The 12,427-nt window shown below is 55.7% G+C and overlaps 1 protein-coding gene across 11 annotated transcripts in view; it reads right to left on the reverse strand.

The window, feature by feature from the left end:
- TNS1 (tensin 1) overlaps window positions 1-12,427 on the reverse strand; it is a 200,456-nt gene that overhangs the window by 9,958 nt on the left and 178,071 nt on the right. For all 11 annotated transcript variants that reach the window (XM_047721014.1, XM_047721015.1, XM_047721013.1 and 8 more), the window contains 6 exons: window positions 9,940-10,138; window positions 5,962-7,028; window positions 2,795-2,881; window positions 1,949-2,080; window positions 1,490-1,582; window positions 748-825 (listed from right to left, as the gene is read on the reverse strand). In XM_047721014.1, the coding sequence (XP_047576970.1) occupies window positions 748-825; window positions 1,490-1,582; window positions 1,949-2,080; window positions 2,795-2,881; window positions 5,962-7,028; window positions 9,940-10,138 (1,656 nt within the window). The remainder of the gene's footprint in view (window positions 1-747; window positions 826-1,489; window positions 1,583-1,948; window positions 2,081-2,794; window positions 2,882-5,961; window positions 7,029-9,939; window positions 10,139-12,427) is intronic.

Consider the following 12,427-nt stretch of genomic DNA (forward strand, 5'->3'; position numbering starts at 1 on the left):
TCCTGGATGTCTGTCCACCCTCCTCCAAAGCTGAAACACTTCTCTGACAAGGGCTAAACTCTCCTTCGCTGGGCCCATGGTCCCACTCAGATTCTCACCTATAACTTCCAAGGCTCTCGGGTTCCATTTATACTTCCCACAACCAACAAGCCTTGCTCTTCCCATCAGTTCTGCAACCCCTCAGTCAGAGAACACCCTCACAGCCGAGCAGACCGGAAACTCCAAGGACATCTTGGCCCCATTTCCTTCCCACGCCAGGCAGAGCCTGGCCACCTCTTCCTCCGACTACACTCCCTCCTCTTCGCTCATGCCAACCTCCAACCCCCGGGGAAGGTCCCCCACCACATAAAACCTCCTTCCCCTCCCCCTCCCCTCAGCCCCGTCCACCAATGCCCATCTCAGCCTCTACACTTGGTCCTCCCCCTGACTGTTTCCTACTTCTAGTGCCTCCCCTGGGCTTATTCTGAAGATTCGTGAAAGAATTCCTTAAAGCCACCAGAGAATTTTCCAGAACAATCTGGCAAGTCAATTATGTGTGTTCCTGGAGTTAAGTTTTTTAAAGAGCTTTCCTTCTTTTGTATTGGGTGGGGGTGGGGGGAAGGAGAGAAGTTTTGAATTTCCCCAGACTGGCAAAATGACCCATGTCCTCCAACCCTGGCCTGTGTTCTGGAGCAGCTGGCAGAGCGGACACAAGGAGGAGGCCAGCTCGGAGATGTACTTGGAGAGCAAGGAGTCTCACGTTCGTACCTCGGTTTGGAATGACCAGCTTACAGGGCAGAGCCAGTGGGATGATGGAATGCTGGTAGACAAGGGCAGAGAGAGACCCTGTGGGAGGAGATAGCACGTCAGGACCGGTGTCCCTGGGAGCGGGCCAGGGCGCTGGGGAGCCCAGACACCCCACCCCATTATCCATAATCTCTGGCTTTTTTATCACCTCTCCCTCAGTCCAACAATGAAGCTGAAAACCCACCCCCTTCTTGTTAGCAAGATCTAAGGGAGAAGTTTCCAGAGGTTCCCTCTAGCTGCCACAAAGGTCCTTTCCAGAAAATTCCTCCCAACATCTCTCTTCAGTCCTTCCGGCTGCTGGGGCCCCTCTCAGGACAGTGCAGCAGAGGTAGCAGAGAATCATGGGATGAAATCCCGGCTCAGTCACTTTTCAGCTCTGTGTTCCTTGGGTAAGTCTGGCTTCTGTGAACCTCATGTGGGAAATGGGGCCATAACACTTCCCAGGCAGAACTGTGAGGAGACCAGAAGTAATAAAAGGTTCCCAGACGGTGACTTTCACATTGTAGGGGGCCATCTGTGGTTGTTATTCAAATTCCAATGATCAAGCTTTTCAGGCAGTGGGACAAATATGAAAAGGCCTGTGGCTAAGCAAAGCAGCCACAGTACAGAGGACGAGGGCCACTGGTCCCTGCACCCATGACAAGGGGGACCATGGGCCACCTGAGACTCTGCAGGCAGGTTATGGAAGCGGGGGACAGCTCACCAAAGTTTGGCTCATTGGGGCACCCCTTGAGCTTGACTCCTCTGGGGCCGGTCTCGATCAGGAAATGTCTCACCAGCTCGTGGGTCATGTCCCCTGGGATGAAAAGAGAGGAGGATAGAGCACTTTTTGTGGCACTCTCCCTCCACCTGCCAATGGCACTCCATCACTTCTCACCACTGCGGCTTTGGGAGGGGAGCAAGGCTGAGATGGGTAGTACGGCCAGAACCCCAGAATGGAGAGACCACCACTCAGGCAAATACAACCACAGGGTTCCATAATCCTGCTTCCCTGTGCTCTGACCCCAGCCATCACCAGGCCCAGGACTTGCTCTCCTGAAGAGTCTGACTCAGCAGGGACCAGGACCCTGCTGCTCTTGGGGACCTCAGGCACCTCAGTCTCCGAGGACACAGGACTGACAACCATGTTGTCTAGAAGCCCTGTTCGAGGAGGGGGAGCTACCTTTTTTATTCTGCTGCATGATGGTCGGAGGGGGAGAAGACACCTTCATGGCCAGCCCATAGGCCCCTCGGAAGGAGTGGCTGTCGCGGATGATGAAGGCCCCTGGCTCCTGGTCCTTGAGGAGTGCGATGGCTAGGATGGGCAGGAGATGAGGAGAGAAGGGGGAGAGGACAGAGATGGCCGTGATCTTAGTTGTGACTCGAGGCCTATCGAACCTCGTTCTTTAGAACTGAAGGTTCAGAAGAGTCCTCCTCTGCTACAGGAGACAAGTGTCTTCTATGAAAAGCCAGGTAGTAGATATTCCGGGCTTAGCAGGCAGTGCAGCCCCTGCTGCAAGCACAGGGCCACCACGGCCACCCAACAGCAGCCACACACAATACGGAAGCCAGCCGACACGGTGCGTTCCCCTAAACTACAGTTAAACCAACAGGCAACAGTCCAGTTCGAACCTGTCGCCAACACCTGCCTGCCTGGGGAGCCTGAAAGTGGGCATCATACCCAGCCCCACTATCCCAAGTTTGCTCTTTCTGTAAAACGTGCACAAATCTTCCACCTTGTGTAGACACGGGGCTGAGATCTGCTATTATGTTAGCTGGCCTTTTACTTTACTTGGAAAACCCAGACTTCGCTGATTTTAAGGACCCTTCATGGGTCTACGAACCCTGCTTCTGCACTACCCCCACGCTTCACTGTGGGGACGTGCCTCTTACTGTCTGACCTGTGACTGCCACGTGTGACAAAAAGGAGGAGGTCTGCTTGTGTTCCGTGCCCAAGGAAGACACAGTGGGCGGCGGGCAGCAGTGACCTCCAATGGACCACAGGACCCTCGTGCCACCCGGGACTCACCCTGCTCTCTGGAGATCTCAGGCTTGTACCAATACTTGGAAGTGTCCTGAACAAACTTCACTTTAGCCCGTGTCTCAGGGCTGTTGTCTACGAGAGAGGAAGAGAGAGAAACAGCGTTAGGGGTTGAACTGTAGCCCCCAAGAAGGTCTGTTGGAGCTCTAAGTCCGGGTACCTGTGAATACGACCTTATTCGGAAATAGGGTCTCTGCAGATGTCATTAAGGTAAGGTGAGGTCGTGCTGGGTAAAAGGGGCCCCAATGTCGTAAGACTTATGTCCTTACCAGAAGAGGGGAAGACACAGAGACACGTGGGGAGGGTCATGGAGACGGAGGCAAAGACCAAAGGGTGTATCTATAAGCCAAGGGACACCAGGGATTGCCAACCACCATGAGAAGCTAAGAGGAGTCCTAGAGCAGAATCTCCCTCGAGCCTCCAGAAGGAACCAAACCTTCGAAAACCTTGACTTTGGACTTCTAGCCTCTAGCCTGGGAAGGATTAAATTCTGTCGTCTCAAGTGACCAGGTGTCATGGTGGTCACAGAAAACTAGCACAGGAAGGCAGTGTCCTCACTGCTAGAGGGGACCTTGAGCAGCCTGCCCATCCTTCCCCTCTCCTGCCAACTGTCATGCATCATGAAGCTGCTCTCCTGTCCAAGAGCCTGGCACAGCATTCTCCCCGAGCTGAGGAAAGGCCTCCTCCACTCCATCCCCTCCTTTCTCCAGAAGATTTGGACTAAACCCTTCCTGCAGCTTCTCTCCCACAGGCTAAGGCACCCCACCTTTTGGCCTCTTTCTCCATAAGATGGACTTCCCAGTTGTGTCATAACCACCGCAAAGATGAGAGAAGAAAGAGACATTCCCATCACTTCTTCCCAGCCCCCTTAGCCCCTCATGCCCTATATGGAGAGCCCGTGTTCTGCATCACAAAGAAATTCAGCCCTGCCCTGGAACAGAGGAGGATCTGCCCTGGAACAGAGGAGGGGGTGGCCTAGAGGCTATCTACTGTGCATCATATACCTGCCCCACTGACCTGGCAAATGACCCTCACTCAGACCCTCCACAGACCAGAGACGCTTTATGGAGCATTTAGATTCTGAAAGATGCTCAGAGAGCATCGAGTCTGACCACTTAACTTTACAAATGAGGGAAGTGAGGTTCAGAGAGGGAGAGGGACCTGCCCAAATCACACAGCTGGTTCTCGGAAAGGCTCCTGTAAGTCCTTCCCAGGTAAGGAAACACAGCCGCCAATGTGTGGTCCTCTCTCTCCAAGCAGCTCCTTCATGTTTTGGCACCAAAGAAACAAATGGGGGGCTGGAGGAAGAGGGAGCAAGGAAGATTCCAATTGCATACGTGTTTTTACTCTCCTTTCTTGGAAGAGAAGCTGGCACAGAGGGACCCTGTGCTGATGTTGCTGGGAAGCTGATGGTGAGGACCGAGCCACGAGTTAGACTCTGTGTCCAACGCTCAGTTCATTTAGACTTGTCAGTTACACCGTGCTAGACCCCTGGGACCGGCCTCCAGAGGACAGCGAGGGGGTAGGCCAGCTCCCTTTCCTGGCAGCTGTGCGTGGAGGGGGGGTGCTCGGGGCTAGGCATCTGGGCCACAAGGGCTGCCTGCTGCCTCTCTCTCTCTCTGCTCAGAAGGCCCAGGCCCCCACTGCTGCTGGGGCCTAATGAGCTGTCAGAGGCGGCTGGAGCCCCATGTGCCTTCCTGTGTTGACTCCAATGGCTATTTTAAGCAGGGAAGATGGTGGGAAACAGGAAATGTCCCAACTACTAGAAGTTTTCCATCCTCTAAGAAGAGGGGCTGGGAACCAGATGTCCCTGGTGGGCAGCAGGAAGCAGGGGTGTGCAAGGTCCTTGTAGGTGTCCCGAGTTGGCAGGCTCAGGGCAGGACCCGGGAGAGTCACACTGAGCATCAAGGCAGCTGGGGCCCATCCTGGGCTGCCGGAAACTGTCTAAATCATCCTCGAATGCCCCAGAACCCCAGGGCCACTCTGCAACAGTCATGTTCCAGGACTGGCTGAGCTGCAGATCAGCTGAGGCCTCGACCTTTGTGTTTAATAATGAGCCCTCTCCACAGAGGAGAAAAATGCCTAGTTCTGGTGATGAGTGAAGAATTCAGTGCGTGAACACACAGAGGATTCTGCAAACCCGGGACGGTAGGAACCAGACTCCGGCAAACGTGCCCAACCCCCAGCCTCGGCCCACAGGGCAGCTGGCTGCTTGATCCATTATTAGTGACATGCACACAGGGGGATCAAAAGGTGGGGACAGAGTGCTGTGAGTGACCAAACGTAGGTGGTCCACGTTGGGAAGGCAGATTTTCAAGGGAAGGCTAAATCACAAGTATGGAAACATGATCATTCAACTCCAATCACACTTTAAGGGCACAAACTTTAGGGTACGCGGGCCCAGATCAGAAATCATTTATCAAGTGTGTAACCCTGGATGAATGACTGAGCCTCCCTAAGCCTCGGTTTGCTCCTGCATAAAATGGGAGTTGTAAAGGGGGCACCTGGATGGCTCAGGGGGTTAAGCATCTGCCTTCGGCTCAGGTCTTGATCTCAGGGTCAGGAGATTGGGACCCGCATTGGGCTCTGTGATCAGCAGGAAGCCTGCTTCTCCCTCTCCCTCTGTCCCTTCCCGTGCTTGTGTTCTCTCTCAAACAAATAGTAAAAATCTATAAAATAAAATTTAAAAATAAAATTAAGTTAAATTAAAAATAAAATAAAATAAAATAATAAAATAAAACAAAACAAAACAAAATAAAATAAGGGCAAGAATACCTACTGTACCATGCAGCTGTGAAGACTAAGGAGCCCATGAGTGGCTCAGAGCCTGGCACACAGCACGTGCTCAACAGGTGACAGAAGCCAGGCTGGGGGAGAGGATCATCGTTCACGGTAATGTCACCATTATTACTTTCCTCCTCCTCCTCATCATCCTTGTGGGCACCCACGTCCTCATCACAGAATCCACACCCAGCACACTTACTCTGAGGACACCTCAACTCCCATTGTACAGACAAGGAGACTGAGCCCCAGAAGTCAGTGATCTGCTCAATGAGGTCATGTGCCAAAAAGACGTCAGAACAGAGGTGGAGACAGATACCTGAACCAATAGACAACGCATCACAGTAGAGGCAGGGGCGGCAGGAGGGGCTCACCTGGCATGGAGTACTTGGAGAAGTCGGGCAGCGTGTGGGAGAAAGAGACAGTGCTGCCCCCGCTGGGACTAGACATACCGCTGGCCACAGGCGAAGAGGACACCTTCCCGTTGACGGTGGCATAGTTGGGGAGGCTGCCCGCGCGGTCTCCCACGGACATCCTCCTCTTTTCCGGCAAGGCTGGTGTGGGGCTCCCTTGACGGAAGGCTGCTGAATCCGGTGACGGGGAGGTGGCAGGGCTGCTCAGGCCCGGGTAGTAGGCAGGGGACACGGGGAAGGAGGGCGTGGAGGGAGCCTGGTAGCCAGAGGCACTGCTCTGCCGGGACAGTGTGGGTCTTGGGTCCTCAGGGGTGGAGTGACCACCGTAGGCCACATGCCGGTCCAGGCTAGGGCTGCCGGGAACCACAGATCCAGACCCTCCCAGGTGCCGGCCCATGCTGGGGCTTCCCGGGCTGGCTATCGTGTTGCCATGGAGACCAGGAGCCAGGCTGCTTTGGTGGGCCCCGGGATGCCGGCCCAGACTGGGGCTTCCCGGAGTCGTGGCCACACCACCATGGAGGCCAGGAACCTGGTGGGCCCCGGGATGCCGGCCCAGGCTGGGGCTTCCTGGAGTGGTCGCCGCACTACCCTGGGGGCTGGAGACGGTGCTGCCATGGAAACCAGTTCCTGCTGGACCCATCACCTGGCGGTGGCTCAGACTGGGACTACCAGGGGCTGCCAGGCTGGGGTTGATGGCCCGGCGGCCAAAGCCAGGACTGGGGGGGGTGTTGGTGCCCACTGTCCTGTGGCGTGCCTGAGGGCTCCCAGACACCGTGTGGACGCCAGCCACAGTGAACTGAGACCGCGCCTGGCCTTCCGGGGAGCCGAACTGCTGAAGGGAGTAGTCGGGGCTGCCGTAGCTGCTGCCCGTAGGCAGGAGAGGAGAAGAGCTCTGGTAGTTTCTCTGAGCCGAAGGGCTGGGCTGGCCCAGGCTCCCGGGACGGAAGCCCGAATCCAGCAGAGGCTGGGTGGGTGTCCGGGGGCCCTGGTCACTGCTTTCCCCAGACGGGAAACTCCCCACCGAAGTGCTAGAGAGAGAGGAGGCCGAGTGAGATGTCAAGGTGAAGAACAAGCTTTCCGCAGCCCACCCTCCCACCACCAACGATAAGAGTTCTACTGGCATGTGTGCCAAAACGTCATGACTTTTGCACATCACCCTATGGAAGCAGCAGAAGAAGAGACAGAGGCTCAGAGACGTGAAGCACTGAGCTCATGACCACACGGTAAAAGACCAGGGTTCCAGCTCAACTGCTTCTGATTTCAAAGCCCATGTTTCCCCCATGGCCCCCGTTGACTCCTAAACCGCAAATCAAAGTGAGGGGGTCTCCCTAGGGACACTGAAGATAGCTGTCCTCATGTCACCTCCAATATCACCAAAACTGAACAGCAGGGAGGGGTCGACCCACCTCGCTCCTATTCCTGCTGGGAGCATCCCCACCTGGACTCACTTTTCCCAGAATACTATGATCGTCTTTGGACACAGAGAGTGCTGGAATTGGGCTTTCACTCCTGGTTAGCTCCAGAAGGCAAAGACAACAAGTCTCACAGAAGATTTCAGCCTATTGCAAGGTCTGCTTTCCGGCCATTGGATCTGGCACCTAAGTCAGCAAGCTGCCTTGCATGGTAATGAGACTCCCGTGGTTAGCAGTATTTAAGCAGAAGCTGATCGCTTCTTGACCTGAATGTTGCAGGGGTGGGGGGGGGGGAGATCTTCTCTACTGGGGAGGTTAGATTAGATGAGCTCAGAGGTCGCTCCCCGTTCTAAGATTCCAATAAAATTCATTTCAGAGGGGCTGGCCCTGGGGGAATGACCACAATCATAGATTCTCCTCTGAAGTTTTGTGCAACTATCTGTACAGCAGGGCAATGCAACGGCCACCAGCTGGGAAACCTAGGTTCTGAAAAACCTGGTTAACTTTTCTCACATGGCAAAAAAGGGGGCTGAGTTAGATAACCCTGATTCCTTCCAGACCCAAGGTCCTACCCTTTGATGATATGGTAGGAGAGGCAAAGGTTGACAGGGACCCTGTCTGAGCTGTGGGGCTGCAGGGCGGTAGCAGGCGGGGTCTGCAGCAGGAGCCCCTGGACAGGGGCCAGGGGTGGGGGGGCAGTCCTTACACAGGGTGATGGGTCGAAGTCTGGAGCTACAGACTGGAAGGAGTCTTGAGGCCAGGATGGATAAGCTCAGGTCCCCGGGGGGACCTGGGGTGGTGGGTCAGGCAAGAGACAAGGGCAAGAAGCAGCTCACGGGCCAGGCCAAGAAAGAGTCTACCTCGAATCCCAGAAGGAGCTAGAGTGGAACGCCATTCCTGGGACAGAATAACACGGACTCTGAGGAATGGAAGGATGCGTCAAGCTGAGCGGGGCGGGGTGAGGGCCACTGACATGGAGTTCTGGAAGACTAACCCCACAGCAGAACCGCTAGCTTCCTGAGCCCTGAAAAGAGCCAACTCTACAGCAGGAGGAATCTGAGAATCAGTGAAGACATCCTAATATCAGGGCACCCTGAACAGGAGCCGTGGTGGCTGGCCAGGTTAGGAAAATCCCCTTTCCTTTAAAGGAAGAATTCACCTTCTGCCCAGAAGCAGACTTGCCGAGAAGTGGAGCCGTCTGCCCTGTGCAGAGGCTGGAGAGGGGGCGAGATGGACCGGGGTGCTTGCTCGGCTTGAGGTTCTCAATTCTCAGAACACAGGAGAACACAGCCTCTGCCCCCCCGGGCCACGCCCACCCCGACCTGGAGGAGCACACTGCACCAGGCCAAAGTAGGGCATAGGGTACACAGCAAACTCAGCACCGGGCCTGGCCTGTGACAACAGGAGGGGGTGGCTGGAGAGCTTCTGGGCCCCATGGAAGGCCAACTCAGGAAAGGGGGTGGACACGCAAAGGGACGCCTAGCAGTCTCCCCTCCTGGAGGAGAGCTCTGGTCGGGGCAGGTGAGCCCAGTCAGCACCCCCAGGCCTGGCACTCTATGGCAGGGCTGATCTTAAGCTCCCTCTCCCATGTCAGATCCCGTTCTCCCTGTCACAAAGCCTACAGCCCACTCCCCCTGCAGTCCACACACGGGGGCCTCCCTCTTTACAGCCCTTCCCAGCCTGATTCCAGGCTCTCCTCTCTGTCTGACCCACTGAGAATGCCAGCTGTCCATCCACCTTCCCACCTGCAAGTGCATGCTCTCAGCCCCACGCACCAATACATCCACACCACAGCCCTCTGCCCTGGCTGCGCTGTTCCTTCTAGAATGCCCCTTCCCTCCTCCTCCTCCACATTTCCGCAACTGCTCATCCTTCTGGCCTCACCACCGATACCTCCAGCCGCCAGAAACTCTCTCTGCATCCCTAGCCAGAAATAGCGGCCCCTCGCTGGGAGCTCCAAACCCTTATATGTCTGCTCTGGGCACATCTATCACCCTGGGACAAGCAGGCACAGAGACGCAGGCCCAGGCGAGAGGAGAAATGGGGGCTCTAGAACCAGACGCCTTTGGTCCAAATCCTTTTTCTGCTACTGTTTAGCTGCAGGACCTTGAGCAAGCTACGTGGCTTCCCTATGCCTCAGTTTCCTCTTCTAAAAAATGGTATCATAAGACTAGTTACTGCTCAGGATTGCTGAGAGAACTAAATAAAATAACCAGATAAAGCATTTAGCAAAGTGCCTGGCACACCAGAAGCACTCACTACAGAGCGATTGCTGTTGGCTAAGTTTTGAACTTGGGGAAGGACTGGTTCCCCACGGTGGTCCTCATTCCTTCCAGCACAGTTCCGGACAGTGGGATCAAATTCAGCCTGAGAATTATAGTTCATCCACACTCATGCTCCCCATGGGCTTTGGCACCCAAGGTGCTCTCTCAATGCACCCCTATTTCCAAGGTACAGCTATCTGGATATGATTTCTGCCCAACCATGCTCTAGGCAGATCCAAGCCTGGGTCCTCTTCCCCGCTTACCTGTCAGCGCTGAGGATGGGGCTGCTGGTGGAGAGGGGGCTGGGGGAGACAAAGGAGCCTCCCAGGGTCCCGTTCCTCAGGGGCGTCTCATGGCCATAGGCCTGGGCAGCTGGGGCGCTAAAGCTCTTGGGCTCGGGGTCCTGAGCTCGGGGTCCAGCCACTGCTGTCCTCACCACCGACTCCACATAGCTCCGGGGCTCTGAAAGGGGGCAGAAGAGAGACTGAGATCCATGGGGGCAGAGTGCAGACTCCTCCCAACCTGCCAGAGAATTCCCCAGCCTGTGGGGACAGCCCCAAAAAGACAGCCAAGCATGCAAAGGGCACTTCTGGGGTTCCATCAGCCAGCCCATGCCTACCCAACTTCCCAGTGTCTTGGAGAAGCTGTGAGAGCCCCCACAGAACCCCAAGAAGATTCCCAGAAATGGACCCCAGCTTTGCCTCTGAACACAGTTATCATAGAATCTTCCCTCCTATAGTTAAGCACCCCTTTTAGCTGCTTCCTCCCTCCTAGGTGCCCCCTGGCATGGCTGGAGTCTGCTCCAGCCCAGCCTTGCCCATGTTCAGAACAGTGCCAGGCTTCCCGTGGGCTCCACCCACGCCCAGAATCCAGAAACAGGCTTACTGGCCTAGCAACAGGCCTATGCCCGCGAGACGCGCCCAGTCCCTTCCACGCCAAGACACACCCACCCACCGTGCCTGACACACTTAGCATTCCTCTGGAGACTGATATCATTATCCCTGCCTGGTGTTTAGAAGAGCCTAAGAATCTGGGGAGTTGGGGGACAAGGGCCAGAACAGGCATTCTACAGGTGAGGACACTGAGGCCTGGGACATGTGACATCTGGAGGCAGACCGGGAGATCTGATTCCCAGCCGGGATCTGCCTGACCCTTCTCCCAGACCTGTGGGGCCAGGCCTGAAAGACACAGAGAGAAGCAGCAGGACACTCCTGGCTTCTCCTGGGACATGATCAGGGATAGATGATGCTCCCACCACCTCCAAATCCGGCCCCGCCCTGTCTCCCCCAAGTAGGACGTGATCAGAGCACACCTCATGCACTGACCCCAATGAGGGCATCTGATGAAACCAGCCTGAGAAAGGGAAGAACCAGAGGGTTTGTGCTGCCCTGGGCAGGCCAGGCTCCAGGAACTTTTGCCGGACAGGGCACGTGGGGGTGGGGCGGGACGTCAGCAAAGGGACAAACAAGCATGGCGTGAGGCAGAGCCAGCCAGCTCTGTGCCCGAAGCTGGTGTCCGTATAGGCGGAGCTCAGTGTCACAAGAGGCCTCCTCCAAAGTCTCCTCAACCAGCTGGGGCCACCCACCCACCTCCCAGGAGCCTTAGGCCCCTTTCCCTCCAAAGGCCTGGATTCTGTGCTATCCGCATCTGAGGGTTGGAGCCTGGAGACACTGCAGAGACCCTCTGGCCTGGCGCAGGCACACATTTTGTTTTGTAAAAGATTCCACAGTAAATATTTCAGGCCATTTAGGAAATGGTCACTGGTACAGCTAGTCAAGTCTGCTTTTTCAGCAATCACTCATGAACAAAAAAGCAGGGCCATATTACAATAAAACTTTCTTTACAAAAACAGGCAGGAAAAAAAAAAAAAGGCAGGAGGCCAGAGTTGGCCACAGTTGGCTAACCCCTGACCTCACCCCTCTTCTCGGCCCAGAGAGGTAGAGAGACCTGCCCAGAACACATAGCCAATCAGTGGCCACGGTCTCCTGACCCTCAACACTGGCTCCTGGTGGCCTAGAAAGGGCCCCAGCATCCTGGGGATGCCGAGAACTGGCAGCTACCCAGTCCGCCACGACTATTAATAATGATAAAAATAGCAAACAATTACACGAGGAAAGTAGGAGAACATTAGTAATTGGAGAATGTAAGCAGCTCACCCCATCACACAGCACCAAGGGGCAAAGTTGGCCCAAGAAAGCAGGCAGTCTGGCCCAGAGCCTGCCTCCTCGCCCACGGCACATACGCCAGCCAGCTAAACATCAGGGAGCCAGTGTAGTCTTGGGGGACTAGCTGCGTCCTTGCCATGCAACAAGGACCCCACAGAAACATCAGTGGAGACACGATGCCAGGGCTGACCGTCCCCTCCCACCCCTCACCGTTCTGGGTCACTCCCTGAATACTCCTCCTACCCTTCTAGGCTCTGGGATTCACCCCCATGCCTGCAACACTCGCCACCCCCCTCCCACAGGGAGACAGTGAGGGCTCCATCTGCTCCCCGGCCACCCCAGGCCATTTGCTGATCTCTATTCGCTGCGCCCCACAAACCCCCGGGGCACACAGCGAGCCCCCGACAGGAGTCTACCCTACAAGCTAGCAGATGCCTGACTTTCACCCTCCAGCCCCCCCCCACCCCATGCAGAGATGCATCAGAACTAGGACCTGAGAGGCACATGTTCACTTTTCTCATCCCCTGATATTCGTGCTGACCCCAGAAGTTCAAGCTACAGCCCCCGTGGGTGATTCCTGAAGTCT

The sequence above is a fragment of the Lutra lutra genome, chromosome 3, assembly GCF_902655055.1.
Source record: "Lutra lutra chromosome 3, mLutLut1.2, whole genome shotgun sequence".
NCBI lineage: Eukaryota > Metazoa > Chordata > Mammalia > Carnivora > Mustelidae > Lutra > Lutra lutra.